General features: G+C 43.4%; 1 protein-coding gene across 4 annotated transcripts in view; it reads left to right on the top strand.

The window, feature by feature from the left end:
• ERC1 (ELKS/RAB6-interacting/CAST family member 1) overlaps positions 1-14,755 on the top strand; it is a 273,734-nt gene that overhangs the window by 222,370 nt on the left and 36,609 nt on the right. For all 4 annotated transcript variants that reach the window (XR_005719752.1, XR_005719751.1, XR_005719753.1 and 1 more), the window contains one exon: positions 6,854-6,952. Coding sequence is in view for 1 of the 4 variants with exons in the window: in XM_040233666.1 (XP_040089600.1) it covers positions 6,854-6,952 (99 nt within the window). In the remaining 3 variants the exon portion in view is untranslated. The remainder of the gene's footprint in view (positions 1-6,853; positions 6,953-14,755) is intronic.

Genomic DNA, 14,755 nt, shown 5'->3' with positions numbered 1-14,755 from the left:
ATTTGACAAACGTGTTAAAAGGACTATATAGATACATATGTGTATACACACACACATGTACTAGCGATTTTACTAGGCACAGGGTTGACACGTGACTGAAGGAGTGTTTGTCCCAGCCCTCACAGACTCAATCCATGGGAAGAAAAGACGAATCTGACAGATTCAGAGAATCTGAAATGCTTTTTGTTCCCAACCTAAAGATACTGGATAAGCATTAACGCCCTCTCAGAGTCTGTGATGTGATTGAGCTTATTGGCAGAAGAGGAAGGTGTCAGAAGCAAAGACAGTGTGCACGAAAGCAGCAGCAGCCCTAGGGTGCTGTGACCAGCTGTGACCAGTTCGGGTCGGGCTGGGTTTTAGTGTCCCCACGGCGAATGGAGATGGGACATGACAATGATGTGAGCCAGGAGCTGAAACTGAACCTCTGCCGGCGCTGGGACATCAGAGGAGCGCTGTTCAAGGGGAAGGAAAGCAAGACCAAGTCAGCCAGACTTTTACTGCCAGTGAATGAGAAAAACTTTCCTCTGCTGTCACCCTGGGAAGGATCCCCGGGTCCCCAGTAAGATGCCAAAATTTCCAGCAGATTTACAGTACCACTGGGTATGGGAAGTTCCTACCTGAAATACAGATACATTTTCACAATTAACAGAATAACATTACACAGGGTAACTTGGCATGTGCTACTGTAGTGCTTGCTACAGTGTTTGTGATAGCAGCAGAGTGGAGATAACCCAGGTGTCCAGCGGTGGGTGCTGGTTGAGTCAGTTATAGTACATCTAACAGAATGGAGGGAGAGAGGGAGCCATTTCTAGAATACATTGGTAAATGAAAAAGCAAGATGCAGAATAGTGTATTTAATATTCTGCTCTTAAGAATATTATTCATTTGGCCATCCTGTGTCTTACTTGCAGCTCTTGGGATGTAGTTGACTTGTAGTTCCCTGATTAGGGTGGGACCTAGGCCCCCTGCACTGTCCTGCACAGCATCTTAGCCACGGGACCAGCAGGGAAGCCCAGCTTTTCATATGAGGAAGGTGGGTGATTGCAGAAATGTTTGTGAGACTGTATGCTTGCTTACAGTACATAAAGATTTAAAGATGAATTTAAAATTTACCTCCAAGATTTCCTATGAAAAGAGGAAATGAATAGAATGGAGAAGCAGGGTTGAAAGCAAGTCTTCTCTGAAGGGACCTAGTTTCATGTATATAGTTTTGACCCTAGAATCATATGGATGTTTTACATAAATAAAAATAAAATCATATCAGAAAGGGGGGAAAGCAATTCTTGAGCTTTGTAAACAGATGAATCTAGATATTTGTTAAATTGTTGACATAGCCACATAGAGCCTAGGTTTATTTCAGGTAACTGTATATATTACAGATCTTTCTCTGTACATTCTCAGTAAGATACTCACCAGTGAGAAGAAAAATAATGCAAAGAAATTTTAAAGCTCATCCTGAAGGCATATTGATAGTGTTTACATTGGTATTTTCAAAGAATCATTCTGATGGATAAAGCCAATAAAAGCTAATCACATCATTATTGTAAGGAACCAAGGTTTTTCAGCTTAAGAGGAAAAAGGATATATAAAGCATAAAATCAAAGAGGTTAAATAAAAACTTATTCTTTAAGGGTCAGATCTAGACTCTTAAATCTAAATTGAAAATATTACTGTTCATTCATAATCTTCTTCATCTTTACAAAAAAGTTTTTCCCAGCTCTGAACTGAAACAGCCTGGAAGCAGTGATAATCCTGCAGCCCTGAGCATCCTAACCCGCAGATGTCCCGCTGACCAAGTGAGCTCTTCGGTAAAATGGCTGATTCTAGATCTGGAGCAAGAAATGGACAGACAAGACGAGCTTAGCACATGTTTGCCAGAATGCAGGAGTGATGTCACATCCAAGGACACAAAGTCTGCCACGTAGAAAATTCAAAGGATGGTTCTCCTTTCCCGTTGTGATCCTAACCAGGACCACGATTAAACTGCCAGACTTGTTTCTCTAAAAAGCAAAACAGGATTGGTTGGGGGACTTCCCTGCTGGTTCAGGGCTTAAGACTTCACCTCCCGATACAGGGGTGCAGGTTCCATCCCTGGTCAGGGAGTTGGGATCCCACATGCCCCGTGGCCAAACAGCCAGAAGGTGAACAACAGAGGCCATGCTATACCAGATTCACTAAAGGCTTTAAAAATGGTCCCCATCAAAATGGAAAAGGATCTTAAAATCAGTAGGAAACACATTTTTCTATTCTAGAGCTTGTCCTCTAGTTGATAAAATATACTAGGATGTGAAGGCAGTCTGACAGTGACAGCTGTTGGGCTGAATTCAGCACAGTTCTCTCTCCTGATCCAGCTGTTGTCCTCTGTCTCCCACACTGTTCCAAGTGAGCCCCCCCCTCCCCCCGCCCCAGAGCTGTCCAACCAGTGGAAGAGGAACTTTCCCAGCTAGAAAGATAAATGAACAACTCAAGAATAATTCATAGGGCTTCCCTGGTGGCTCAGTGGTAAAGAATCCACCTGCCAGTGCAGGAGACACTGGTTTGATCCTTGGTCCAGGAGGATCTCACATGCCACAGAGCAACTAAGCCTGTGCTCGAGAGCCCAGGAGCTGCAGCTGCTGAGCCCCACGCTCTTGAGCCTGGCTCCACAAGAAGAGAAGCCACTGCAATGAAAGGCCAGCACACTGCAACTAGAGAAGGTAGTTGCAGCAATGAAGACCCAGCACAGTCAAAAATAAATTTAAAAAGATTAATAACTAATTTATACTTTTAATGTAATGAAGTTTAAAATAAAGCTCAAAGGTAATTTGTTGAAATTTTGTAAAATTTATCGCCAACGCTGTGTCTGACCCACCTGAAAATAATGGAGATGATGCTTTTTTCATTTTATATATCAAATACCAATATAACAAAGTTTGACTGAAATTCACTATAATATTAATAAAATGATTTTCAAGGTTCGACGAAAGTAGGCAGAAATTTTATTGCTTTCTTCAAGATAATTATAATTGGATATAATGCTAATTAGTAAGGTTAAGTTTTATTTATATGTTTTCTAAAATATCTCAGAATATTTCTAAGTGTTATTCTCTCTAAAGCTCATTTAGGTAGGTTAATAGCATTCTCAGAAGCCAAAAAGCAAAGATTAGTGAACAACCAGATAACGGATCAGAATTCAAACATTTTTTAGTACCTGGGTTTGGATCACCAACATACACTGTTTCTGAGCCTAACTAAAATATTTTTCTGTGAAGTGTCATTTCTGAACTGCCGTGTCCGAGCACTGATATCTCGGTCTCAGAAGAAAAGCTTAGCAGTCTGAACAAGGGGCTCCTTTTCTTCTGGAAGGGTGGTGGTGGTGTAGTCGCTCAGTCGTGTCTGACTCTTGTGACTCCATGGACTGTAGCCCACCAGGCTCCTCTGTCCATGGAATTCTCCAGGCAAGAATACTGGAGCGGGTTGCCATTCCCTTCTCCAGGGGATCTTCCTAACCCAGGGATTGAACCCAGGTCTCCTGCACTGCAGGCAGATTTTTTACTGAGCTACCAGCGAATTCCCTGAACGGGTATGTATAACTATACTGAGGTACACGTTTATGGCTTACAAAGTTTATTTCAGCAAGTTTCTTCCCATCTTTTTTTTTTTTTTTTTTTCCTTCTTCAAACAATCTTATTCTTCATGTCAGGGAACCAAGGAAGTCCAGCTGTCTGCACAGGCACGTGGCATGGTTCAGAAGGGAAGATATTTGGCTCTAAAGCACCTTTCATGCTTGCTGGCTTATCTTAAGAAAAGCGGTACAAGAGCTCCTTGAGAACAGTGTCGTTTACAGGGTCTGTATAACATCTACTACTATGAGCTATCGGGTGCTTAGCGCTCAGCCTCTGTCTGTGCAGGGAACAGGCTTCACACCAAATTAATGAACCTTAGGCCTGGGAACCCTGGCTCAACTTGGATACACCTCAGGTCTTTCAGAAATGGCTTCGTTCTTGTATCTACTTCTTCATTCGCTTACATGAAATAAGTAACCTTTGGTCTTATCTATCAGTTCTTCTTGGAGGCTTTCAGCCTCATGCCTCAGAGATACTTGAGATACGTCCTGCCCTGAAAGGGGATTTGCGTGTGCTTTATCAGTTCTTCGCTAAGTTCCTAAACTTGCGCTGGGTATCAGGCCTCCAAGATTGTGTGTCACGTTCTAAGATAATAACTGCTCAAGTGTGCTTCTGCCGCACGTTCCTCTTAAAGTTGACGTGGAGGTGTTTCTGGTGTGCCCCTGCCCTTTGCTCTTCCCTCCCTCATTGCAGAAGGCTCTCCATCGGTCACGCAGCACCACATGACGTGAGAAACGTTCCCCTGCATGTTTTCAAGGCCACTCCAAGTCGTCTCAGAAAAGAAATTTGATATCACAGACAATTTTTTGATACGGATTTTCTCTGCTGTCATTATATCCTGGAGGGAGGAATTGGCTACAAATGTATGTATATGTTTTTCAGTAAAAATCTAGAGAGCCCAAGTGCCCAACAGTATGGGGTTCATTAAGCATCCATTCAACTGAACACTGTGCAGCCGGTTAGAGTTTGTTGTTTAGTCTCTCAGTCATGTCTGACTCTTTGTCGGCCTCGTGGACTGTAGCACACCAGGCTTTCCTGTCCTCCACTATCTCCTGGAGTTTGTTCAAATTCATGTCCTTTGAGTCATTGATGCCATCCAGCCATCTCATTCTCTGCTGTCCCCTTCTCCTCCTGCCCTCAATCTTTCCCAGCATCAGCGTCTTTCCCAGTGAGCCAGCTCTTCACATCAGATGGCCAAAGTATTGGAGCCTCAGCATCCTTCCAGTGAATTCACAGTCCTTCCAGAGAATATTCAGTGTTGATTTCCTTTAGGATTGACTGGTTTGATCTTCTTACAGTCCAAGGGACTCTCAGAGTAGATTTTTAGAGTAATATTTAATGACATGGCATGTTTGTAATAATGGGGGTAGCTAAAATTAGTTGGGTATTGATTTTATGCCAGGTGCCTTTCTAAGAGCTTATGTTAGTAACTCAGTTGGTTAACCTTCACAACAGTCTTATGGGGAGAAGGTATTGCTATGCACATTTTAAAGGAGAGGAAACTGAGGTTCAGAGCATGTGAACAGCTTGCCCAACTGAGCTGGCTGCTAAAAAGCAGAACTAGAATTCAGGCCTGGACAGTTTGGCTCTAAAGCCCCTGCTTAGGTATTATTACGTGAAAAAAAAAGCACCAAAGAAAAATCTCTGCAAACTTTTTTATGGAACTAGACAAAATGTCTTACATTTACCAAGAAAATGTTTTAAAGATACCCAATCAGATTTTGACAAAGCAGGATTGAAGAAGGACATGTCTTACCAGATGTCAAAATATACTGCACAATAACCACAATTTAAAAATACTGCATTATAGCAAAATCAAAGACTATATCAGAACATGCTACTATTTATGTTCATAGGAAAGAGACTGAACAGATTCATGTAAATATTAATGATTATCACTGGTTAGAGGGACTTAGGGGTAATTTTTTTCTCTGTATGTTTTAAATTATCTACAGTGAACATTTTTGAATCATATAACATTAGCAAATGTATTTTTAATGCTTTCAGAACCTCAGGTTTTAACAATATTGCTGTTTGATCATATGCACAGGGTTCTGTGGATTTTCTAAATTGCTTACTCTGCAAAGTAAATTCTCTAAAATGTTTTATAGATGTGTGTGGGGGGGGGTTGTGTGCGCACGCGCATGCACACGCATACATTCACTTAGGGCTTAAGTTAACCAACCACACAGAATCCAATCTACTCCTCCATTCTGGTGAACCTGGAGGAGAGGCCATGAGAAAATAATCTGCTTCCAGTCTTAGGACTAAAGAGGAGGATTTCAGAATCTTCAGCTCATTTCCAAAGCCTGAATTGTTTGTTGATGGTATAAAGAAAATGGTGATGTCATTGAATTTTAACATGTTGCTTCTGTCCGATCACCTTACTGAACTCTTATCATAAGTTGTAATCATTTTTCAGATGATTCTCTGGATTTTTCTCGGTATATAGTCATTTCATTTACAGATAACGATAACTTTTCCTCTGGTATTTATGGTGTGTGTGTTAGATAACATCTCCCCCAAATGGAATAGTTGTTAAAAAGGATGAGTAACTCTCACAGTAACCTGGCAAGATGGGTCCTGCCCAGCACGAAGTGAAAAAATAGGGTCACAGTGTTCTCTCCCATGTGTGGTGTCATCCACTCTTTATTTTAAAAAATAAAGACAGGCACTGCATAAAGTGCTTAATTTAAGGAAATTACTCTTCCGTCCAGAATTCCCGTGCCAGTTTAGGTGCCTGTCTTAGCCTGCTTGGGATGCTGTAACAGAATGTCCACAGACTGAGTCACTTCAACAGCAGAAATTCGTTTTTCTCACCGACCTGGAGGCTGGGAAATCCAAGGTCAGCATGCCAGCTGACCCAGTTCCCATGAGAGCCCTCCTTCTGGCCCTCAGAAGCCCCCTCCCCACTGTGTCCTTCCCCCTTCTTAGAAGGCCACAGCCCCATCAGATCAGGGCCCCACCCTGATGACCTCACTTCACCCTAATCAGCTCCCGAAGACTGCCTCCATTCACAGGGAGGCATGTGAGGCTTACGACCTCAGCATGGGTTTTGACGGGCACAGAGCAGCATGTAGCTGTGCCCGAGCTTCCCACCACCCAGTATCCTCAGAAATCCTATGTTCAATTTATTTCAGACAGGATTTGTTATGCCCTTTCTCGGCACGTTTTTAAGGTGCTTGTGACTGTACAGTGTGTCATAGAGACTTTGCCCGAGCTTGACCTTGTGAATCGTTTCCTCCTAGACACAGAATCGAATGAAGTTAATGGCCGACAACTACGAGGACGACCACTTCAGATCCTCCCATTCCGGTCAAACCAATCACAAACCCTCCCCAGACCAGGTAAGGCTGCTTTCTGTTGTCTTCTGAAAAACCAGTGTGCCTTTGTTTTGATGTATTCTGTAGTAGCGTGTTACAGACTCTGGGGAACAAGTTAGAAAAATAAAAATAATCAGTTTCTGAAAACTTTTTTCCTGAATACGGAGTCCATTTCTGTATAGGAAGGTGGTGCCTGATTCTGAGTATTTTAAGAGGAGTTACCCAACAGATTTGAAAGGAACACTAAAGAATCCTTAAATTGAGATGAGAAAAAAAATTCATCTTCTCAGAGAAACTCACTAATTTGTATGTGTCCTGCTTCAGTAGAAAAAGAAAACTTTGCGTAAGCTAAGTGAGGCACACACAACTCGGTGTAGCAGTAATCAGTATTCACCTGCAGATTTGAAAATCTCTGCTCATCACCTCTTAAACGGGAAGGTTGAAACTTAGTTTTTTCGTTCCTGTCTCCTTGGTGGACCTCTCCGTCCACATCCTCCTTAAACTGTTGCCTTCAGCTCTGCATGAGTGCAAAGGAGGCACTGAGTCAGCCTAAAGAGGGCCATATCCAGTGCCAGTTCTGGAAGAAGGGAACTCTCCCAAGATCTTGAATATGATGGATGGGGGAGAGCAGTGAACAGATTACCTCATATCCCATTGCCAAAAATCAGATTTCAACATCTCCATCACACTCAATCTTAACATATACAGCTGAGGGAGAAAAATAATAGTTAAGTAATTACATCCATATGATCGAAGAGTCCAGAGGCACTCCCCCACTAAGCCCCTCCTCCAGATGATAGCATAGCTCCCTTTTAGGAGACGAAGAAGAAACATTGCACATGAAAGCACAATAATATCGAAAATGCACGTTTTTTCCTAAGGTTTAGAAGGTTATAATCATTGTATAATGACATTCACTAAGCCCATGGAGGCGGCTTATACTTTAGAGGGAAAGAGTGCAGTCTTTAATGTAGGCAAAGCGGAGAGCTGTCTGCCCAATGGCAGCAATATGTCCTCACCAAGAAGCCATTTGCTTTTCTCTGACTGTTTCTTGATACCTGGAACTAAGTTTATGCCACTTTATGTAGGATGAGGATTTTAGGGGGCTTCCCCGGTGGCTCAGTGGTAAAGAACCCACCTGCAATGCAGATTTGGGTTTGATCCCTGGGTCAGGAAGATCCCCTGGAGGAGGGCATGGCAACCCACTCCAGTATTCTTGCCTGGGAAACCCCATGGACAGAGGAGCCTGCCGGGCTACAGTCCATGGGGTCGCACAGAGTCAGACATGACTGAGCAACTGAGCACACACGTAGGGTGAGGATTACAGCCTTCCCTTGAAACAGGTTTTGCTAACAAATACCACGACTGGATGCCTGGGAGGAGCGGGAGGCAAACAGGAATGGGGAGGAAGAATAAAGAAAAGCCTCCAGTTGGGTCGTTTTGCCCGGTAGACAAGAACATGGCAAGGAAATGGGGAGGTTAGAAGTGCGGGGACAAACGAGGACAAATCCAAGCTTGGTGTGGGGGGTCGGGGGCCAAGGGGCCGTCCTCTGCGGCTGCATCGTGCCTGTGTCTCTGTCTCGAATACTAACCAGCTCTTTTTCGTCCCCACGCTGCTCTGGGCCCTGCGTCCTCCCCGTAGGATGAGGAGGAGGGCATCTGGGCGTAGCCCCCACTTGCTCTTAGTGCAGCCATTTTGTTCAGAACGGTGAGAACGGCTTTCCTGAACTACAGAAATGTGTTCTGTTTGCCTTCACTTTTTTTTCCTTCTACACAATCATTTCACGTCCTGTTTCTCTGTAATTCACTGAATCCTTGGTTTGCTCCCTGCTTTCTCATCTCACCTTGTTCCCGTGTGTATCGCTTGCTTGTGACATAGCGGGGTTTGGGTTCTCTGGCTTTTTTTCTTTTTCCTTGTTGTATGTTAATAGTCACTTTTGTCATTTCATTTTGTACATTTTTGGAAGAACTTCCAGGGCATGTAGCTAAATTTCTCCTGTTGTTATTTTATTTATAAACTACCCACTGTGGCATGATTTAACAGTGTCCTGGTAAGGTTTATATTGACTCACATCAAACTGGAAATAGAAGAAATCAATCAGATATTCTGCCAGTAGGTTTGAGATGTACTTTTTATGATTATTAATACTATATAGTCTTAAAAAAAAAAAAAACCTGCACTTTGGACTAAAAGCTTTAGTTTCTGCGTACAGAAGAATGCTCTGGATTCTCAGGATCAGTGCTTCTTCCACAGTGCCCACCTGGGACAGTCCCCTGGGGCTTGGACATTGCTCCCAAACTATCTTAAACAAAAAGAGAAGTGAAGAAGCGGTACAAGACTTTTTGAATAAAGAGTTGGTCTCCAGAGTTCCTCTCCCCTCCTCTGTGGATTGCTGCCGTGTCAAACAGTTGCCAGGACACTGTCTAGATTCTGCTTTACCGGCCAATTGGCTAGAAAATGCGGTCCAGCTGTGTCAGCCTCTCTCTTTGATCTGATGCCCTGGAGGTTTGACTGAGGAAATCCTTTGCTTAGAAAAAATAATAACGATGATGAATAAGTTCACACATCGTGATGGCCCTGCACCCCCTGGATTCACTGCCCGTGCTTGTTGGCCGTCTCGCTCTGCTGAGGTCAGTTCTCCCTGAGAAGTCTGTGTCTCGGTGTTACCCTCCACCTTTAAAATCACATGGGTGGTATAGAGCTCTCATGGCAGACACAGCCAAGGAGAACGATGAGGTAAGTCATGGCAAGGAGCGTGCATTGTGAAGATGGGAAACCTTCCACGTAGCTTTGCCCTGAGGCTGTGGAAGAAGCTGAAACACACAGTGCCAGCCAGGAAGCTCCTGGGGCTGGAATGCTGCATGCCAAACAGAGCTGAGGTTGAGCGAGTCAGCGCACTGGTTTTCTTGGTCTACACTGTGCCCCACAAGGGGCGGGATGGTCAATGTGGAGCCTCGGGGGCAGTCGTGCAGGAGTCGGGTGGAAACCATCAGGCCCCACCTAGAGCAAAGCCTCCTTGTCTGTCCTGGGAGAACATAGGGGCTTCCGTGCCACCCGAGCAGGGCGCCCCTCCCCGCATGTGGGAAGGGGGCTGGGTTTGGATTGCTGACCGTTTTTCCAGCCATAGAAGAAGACCTGATGGTGTCAGAGGAAACAGGGCCCACAGGTCCTGAGCCTCCATCCTCCCTGTCTCCTCCCACAGGAGAATCTAACTCCTAGCAAGTGGGGCTTCCCAGGTGGCGCTAGTGGTACAGAACCCACCTGCCAGTGCAGGAGACATACTAGGCGTGGGTTCAGTCCCTGGGTCAGGAAGATTCCCTGGAGGAAGGCATCTCCTAGAGCAGGAATCCACTCCAGTATTCCTACCTGGAGAATCCCCATGGACAAGGGAGCCTGGCGGGCTACAGTCCATGGGATTGCAAAGAGTCGGACACAACTGAGCATGCATGTAAACATACAGTGGAGTATTATTAACTGTACACACCGTGCTTTATATCCTCAGGACGTGTTTATCATCTTAAACTGGAAGTTTACACTTTTTGACCCCCTTCACCTATTTCACCCACCCCCAAACCCCACCACAGGCAACCACCAGATCTGTTCCTATATCTATGAGTTTGGCTTTTTTTTTTAGATTCCATGTGTAAGTGAGATTGTGCAGTGCTTGTCTTTCTCTGAGTCATTTCACTAAGCATAATGGCCTCAAGGTCCATCCATGTGGTCACAAATGGCAGGATTTCCTTCTTTTTTATGGCTGAGTAGTATTACTCAGGGTGGGGGGGCGGGGTGTGTGTACAGTTGGCCCTTGAGCAGCAAAGGTTTGAACTACTCCACCTATGCATGGGATTTTTACAATCGCAAATACTACAGTACTGCCCCGTCACCACTGGCTGAATCTACAGATACGGAGTGAGGGACACACAGGCACCGCAGGTACAAAAGGCCGACTCTTGGGTTATACACGGGTTTTTGACCATGCAGAAGGTCAGTACCCCTAACCCCTGCATTGTTAAAGGGTCAGCTGCATGTATACCACATTTTCACATAAGACCCAACCACATTTGAAGTCTTAAAAGGCCCCAATGCAGTTTCATACACATTTTATAATTCTCTGCTCTATTTCTGTGAAAAATACCATTGGAATATTGGTAGGGACTGTATTGAATCTGTAAATTGCTTTGGGTAGTAGGAACATTTTAACAATGTTAATTCTTTAAATCCATAAGAGCAGACTGTCTTTCCAGTTCCCTCTCTTTCTGCTTGAGAGTTGTTTTTGTTTTTTTTTTAGTAAGTGGATGTTATTCTGTCAGATGCTGCTTCTGCACTATTGAGATGATTTTGACTATTGACTTTGATCCTTCATATTGTTCATGGAGGGTTTCACACAGACTGATTTCAACCATCAATGCCGGTGTTGAACCATCCTTGCATCCCTAGAATAAACCCCACTTGATCATGGCAAATGTTCCTGCTAATGTGTTGTTGAATTTAGTTTGCTAACATTTTGTTGAGAACTTTTCCATCTGTGTTCAGCAGAGATATTGGCATGTCATTTTCTTTTCTTGCCACATCTTTTTCTGGTTTAGGTATCTTCTGAATGTGGAAGAGTTCTCTGGTCTTGTATTTTTTGGGAAAGGCTTTCAAAAGATTGGTGTGAATTTTTCTTGAAATGTTTCTTCGAATTCACTAGTGAAACAAGCTAGTCCTCAGCTTCTATTTCTTGAGAGGTTCTTAATTACTGCTTAGTTTCCCTTACTTGCCATTGGTCTGTTCACATTTTCTGTTTCTTCGTGATACAGATGTGGTAGGTTTTATGTTTCTAGGAATTAATTCGTTTCTAGGTTGTCCAGTTTGTTGAAATGTAATTGTTCATAGTAGCCTCATAATTCTTGTATTTAATATCAGTTATAACGTCTCTTTTCTCATTTCTTTTTTTTTTTTAATATTTATTTATGTGTTTAGCTTAGCCAGGTCTTAAGTGCAGCATTTGAGCTCCTCCGTCTTCACTGTGGCATGGGGATCTTTAATAGCAGCATGTAAACTCGTTGGGGCATTTAGGATCTAGTTACCTGACCAGGGATCCAACCCAGGCCCCTTGCATTGGGAGCAGAGTCTGAACCACTGGACCAACGGGGAAGTCCTTTTTTTCATTTCTGATTTTATTTATCCTGCCTTTTGTAGTTTCTCTGCTATATCCCACCTGTGAAACTGACGAAACATGTTTTCTTTTGTGTCCCTTGTATGGCAGGTATATTATTTTATGGCTGTTTAGTTTGGTGTTAAATAACATGCTTTGCCTCTCAAACTAATTTGAACTCAGTAGCTGCGGAATTTCCCTCGAGTCACTTCACCTCTCCTCCAAGCATCAGGTTCCCATCTGCTAAGTGGCAGTGATGAAACCTACAGTGAAGGTCCTGGTGGGGTTACAAGTACAAACGTTCTCAGTGCACTTAGCCCTTGGCCCAGCACCCGGGAAGTGTTCAGTCACGGGCCGTGTGATATTGGTAGTGATAGTGCTTAAAACCCTCTAGGGTTCACAGGATCCTCTGATGCTACTGTTTACTTCATAGATTTCTCCTTTCTCCTAATACATTAACGTTCCTCTCACTGTACAAGTCACGCACAGTCCTAGTAATTCATTTTTCCTGCAGCAAGAGAAACGTCTTCTGTTCAGAATCTCTGAATTGTTGATGACATCACCCGTCCTGCCTGTAGACCCTTCTTCCACCAGGTGTCCCTGCGGGAGGTCAGCTGCAGACCTTAAGTCAGACCCCATCGCCTTCGAAGAAGCAACCACAGTGGCAGGCGCCTTTTCCTACTAAAGTTTTCTCACCTGAGGATAGTTTGCAGGCTGCCTCAACACAGGCTCTCAGTAATTCTTGAGGGACTTGGTGATCATGTGAGCTCAGTGAGTCAGGGGCCTCTCGGGCCACGTGATCGAGTTATAAATACTCAGGGGAGAGACCTTTCAGTGTAGTTTTAAGACACACTATACAGTGTTCCACAGGTTCCCCCCTACATTTTTATAGTTTCTGCTGAATGATTTAAGGTGACGTTGTCCTGAGACTTAGTTGATTTATTTCTTAAACTGAAAATTGCAGTGTTTTAAACATCTCTGGAACATGGGTCCTTAACAATTAGGAGCATTTGACTAATGAGGATGTGCCCTCTTCTTCCTGTTTGTGGCCTTATTTGTAACTCAGACATTCTCCCTGGATAATAAAAATATCCTTGCACTTCATGCAAAATAAAATCCTTCACATCCTAATTGTTTTTCACAGTCCTCTGGGCAGACCGTGCGGAGCTCAATAAATAGTTTTTGAAAGAAAAAACTGGGAAGCTTTTGCCCTAAAGAAAAGTTGCATGTATTAGAAGTTTCATCCATCTGTAGTAGGTATTTTTAAACTTTTAATTTACTCTGTACCCTGAAAAGACCCTGATGCTGGGAAAGATTGAGGGTTGGAGAAGGGGGCGACAGAGGATGGCATCACTGACTCAGTGGACATAAGTTTGAGTAAACTGTGGGAGATAGTGAAGAACGGGGAAACCTCGCGGGCTGCAGTCCATGGGGTCGCAGAGTCGAACATGACTTAGCGACTGAACAACAGCTCTGTACCCTGACAGGTCATCCTGTGATCTGGCACAGTTCATGTGTGGGGGATCCCCGTCAGTTCCTAGCATACCTTCTAGGATACACTGTCAAATTTATCACCTACCCCTCAGCTAACATGTGACGAGACCCCTTTTAATACCAGTTCCAGGAGACAGCCCTCATGCTTGCCTATTACATCATGTTTTTATTTTATAGAGTTATGTTTTGGAGGATGTGATCTGACTCGCATCTTATCTGAGCTATTAAACAACAGTCGTGTTACAATAGGGTTCTGCAGTATTTCTTTCATTAACTTGTCCTCAACTTCTCCCTAATTTGTTATTTTCTATATATTTCTCTCTGTCTTTAGGGTTACTGTCTGTTTTGGGTTAAAGGACTATTTTCTTGAACCCAAAAATGCATCATCAACCAAAACAAAAAAGCCATTCCCCCTTGATGTCTCTGTCCTTCCTCCTGGTCCTGCGATGACGAGGTTGAAGCTTGCAGCTGGGCCTGGCAGTCGGTGTTTCTGGGATGAATTAAATGCACTCACTTGATTGAGGTGTAGCTGGACTGTATCACTGTCTTCCTATTATCCTAGGAGATCAAAGCACAGCTCAAATAGAGGCTTAGTCTTTAGAATATTCAAAACAGATGGCTGGTTCTTTTTGGTGAAAATTCAGGTTTTAAGGCAAACCACTTGTTAGTGAGACTTCATGTCTTCTCATTGAAAGATAGCACGGACCATGTACCTCCCTCTCTTCCTCAGTTTCAAGACTAGAATCATAGACTTTCTGCTTGAGGAGGGATTTGGCAAGCCCAGAATGCTCTGACACTATCTGGGTTCCTTTTCATGTGACTATAAAACAAGTTACTCAGCTTTTTCTTAAGGCATTTTGGGTATTAAACGAAAGCTCCTTAAATGTTTACATTCTCATAGTCACTTGTTGGTGGGTCACTTTAAAATCTAGTGTTCACACTGTGACATCCTCCAGAATTGAACCACGCTGTTGATCCTTGACTTCACGTTTTTACAAATTAAAATACATATTCTCCATCCACTCTCCTGCCACTGATTCCTGGATCCAAAGGTACACAGAATAAGTCCATAAGTGTAGTCTGAGGCTTTTATCATTTGGTTTAAAATGGACTGAAATGAGAAAATTAGCTTAGAAACAAATACTGAACAACAGATTTTCTCCAACAGAAAAAATGATTATCTGAGGTGCAGTAG

This window comes from Oryx dammah, unplaced genomic scaffold (genome assembly GCF_014754425.2).
Source record: "Oryx dammah isolate SB20612 unplaced genomic scaffold, SCBI_Odam_1.1 HiC_scaffold_29, whole genome shotgun sequence".
NCBI lineage: Eukaryota > Metazoa > Chordata > Mammalia > Artiodactyla > Bovidae > Oryx > Oryx dammah.
Note: the sequence above shows the minus strand (reverse complement) of the source record. Positions and strands in the feature narration are given on the sequence as shown.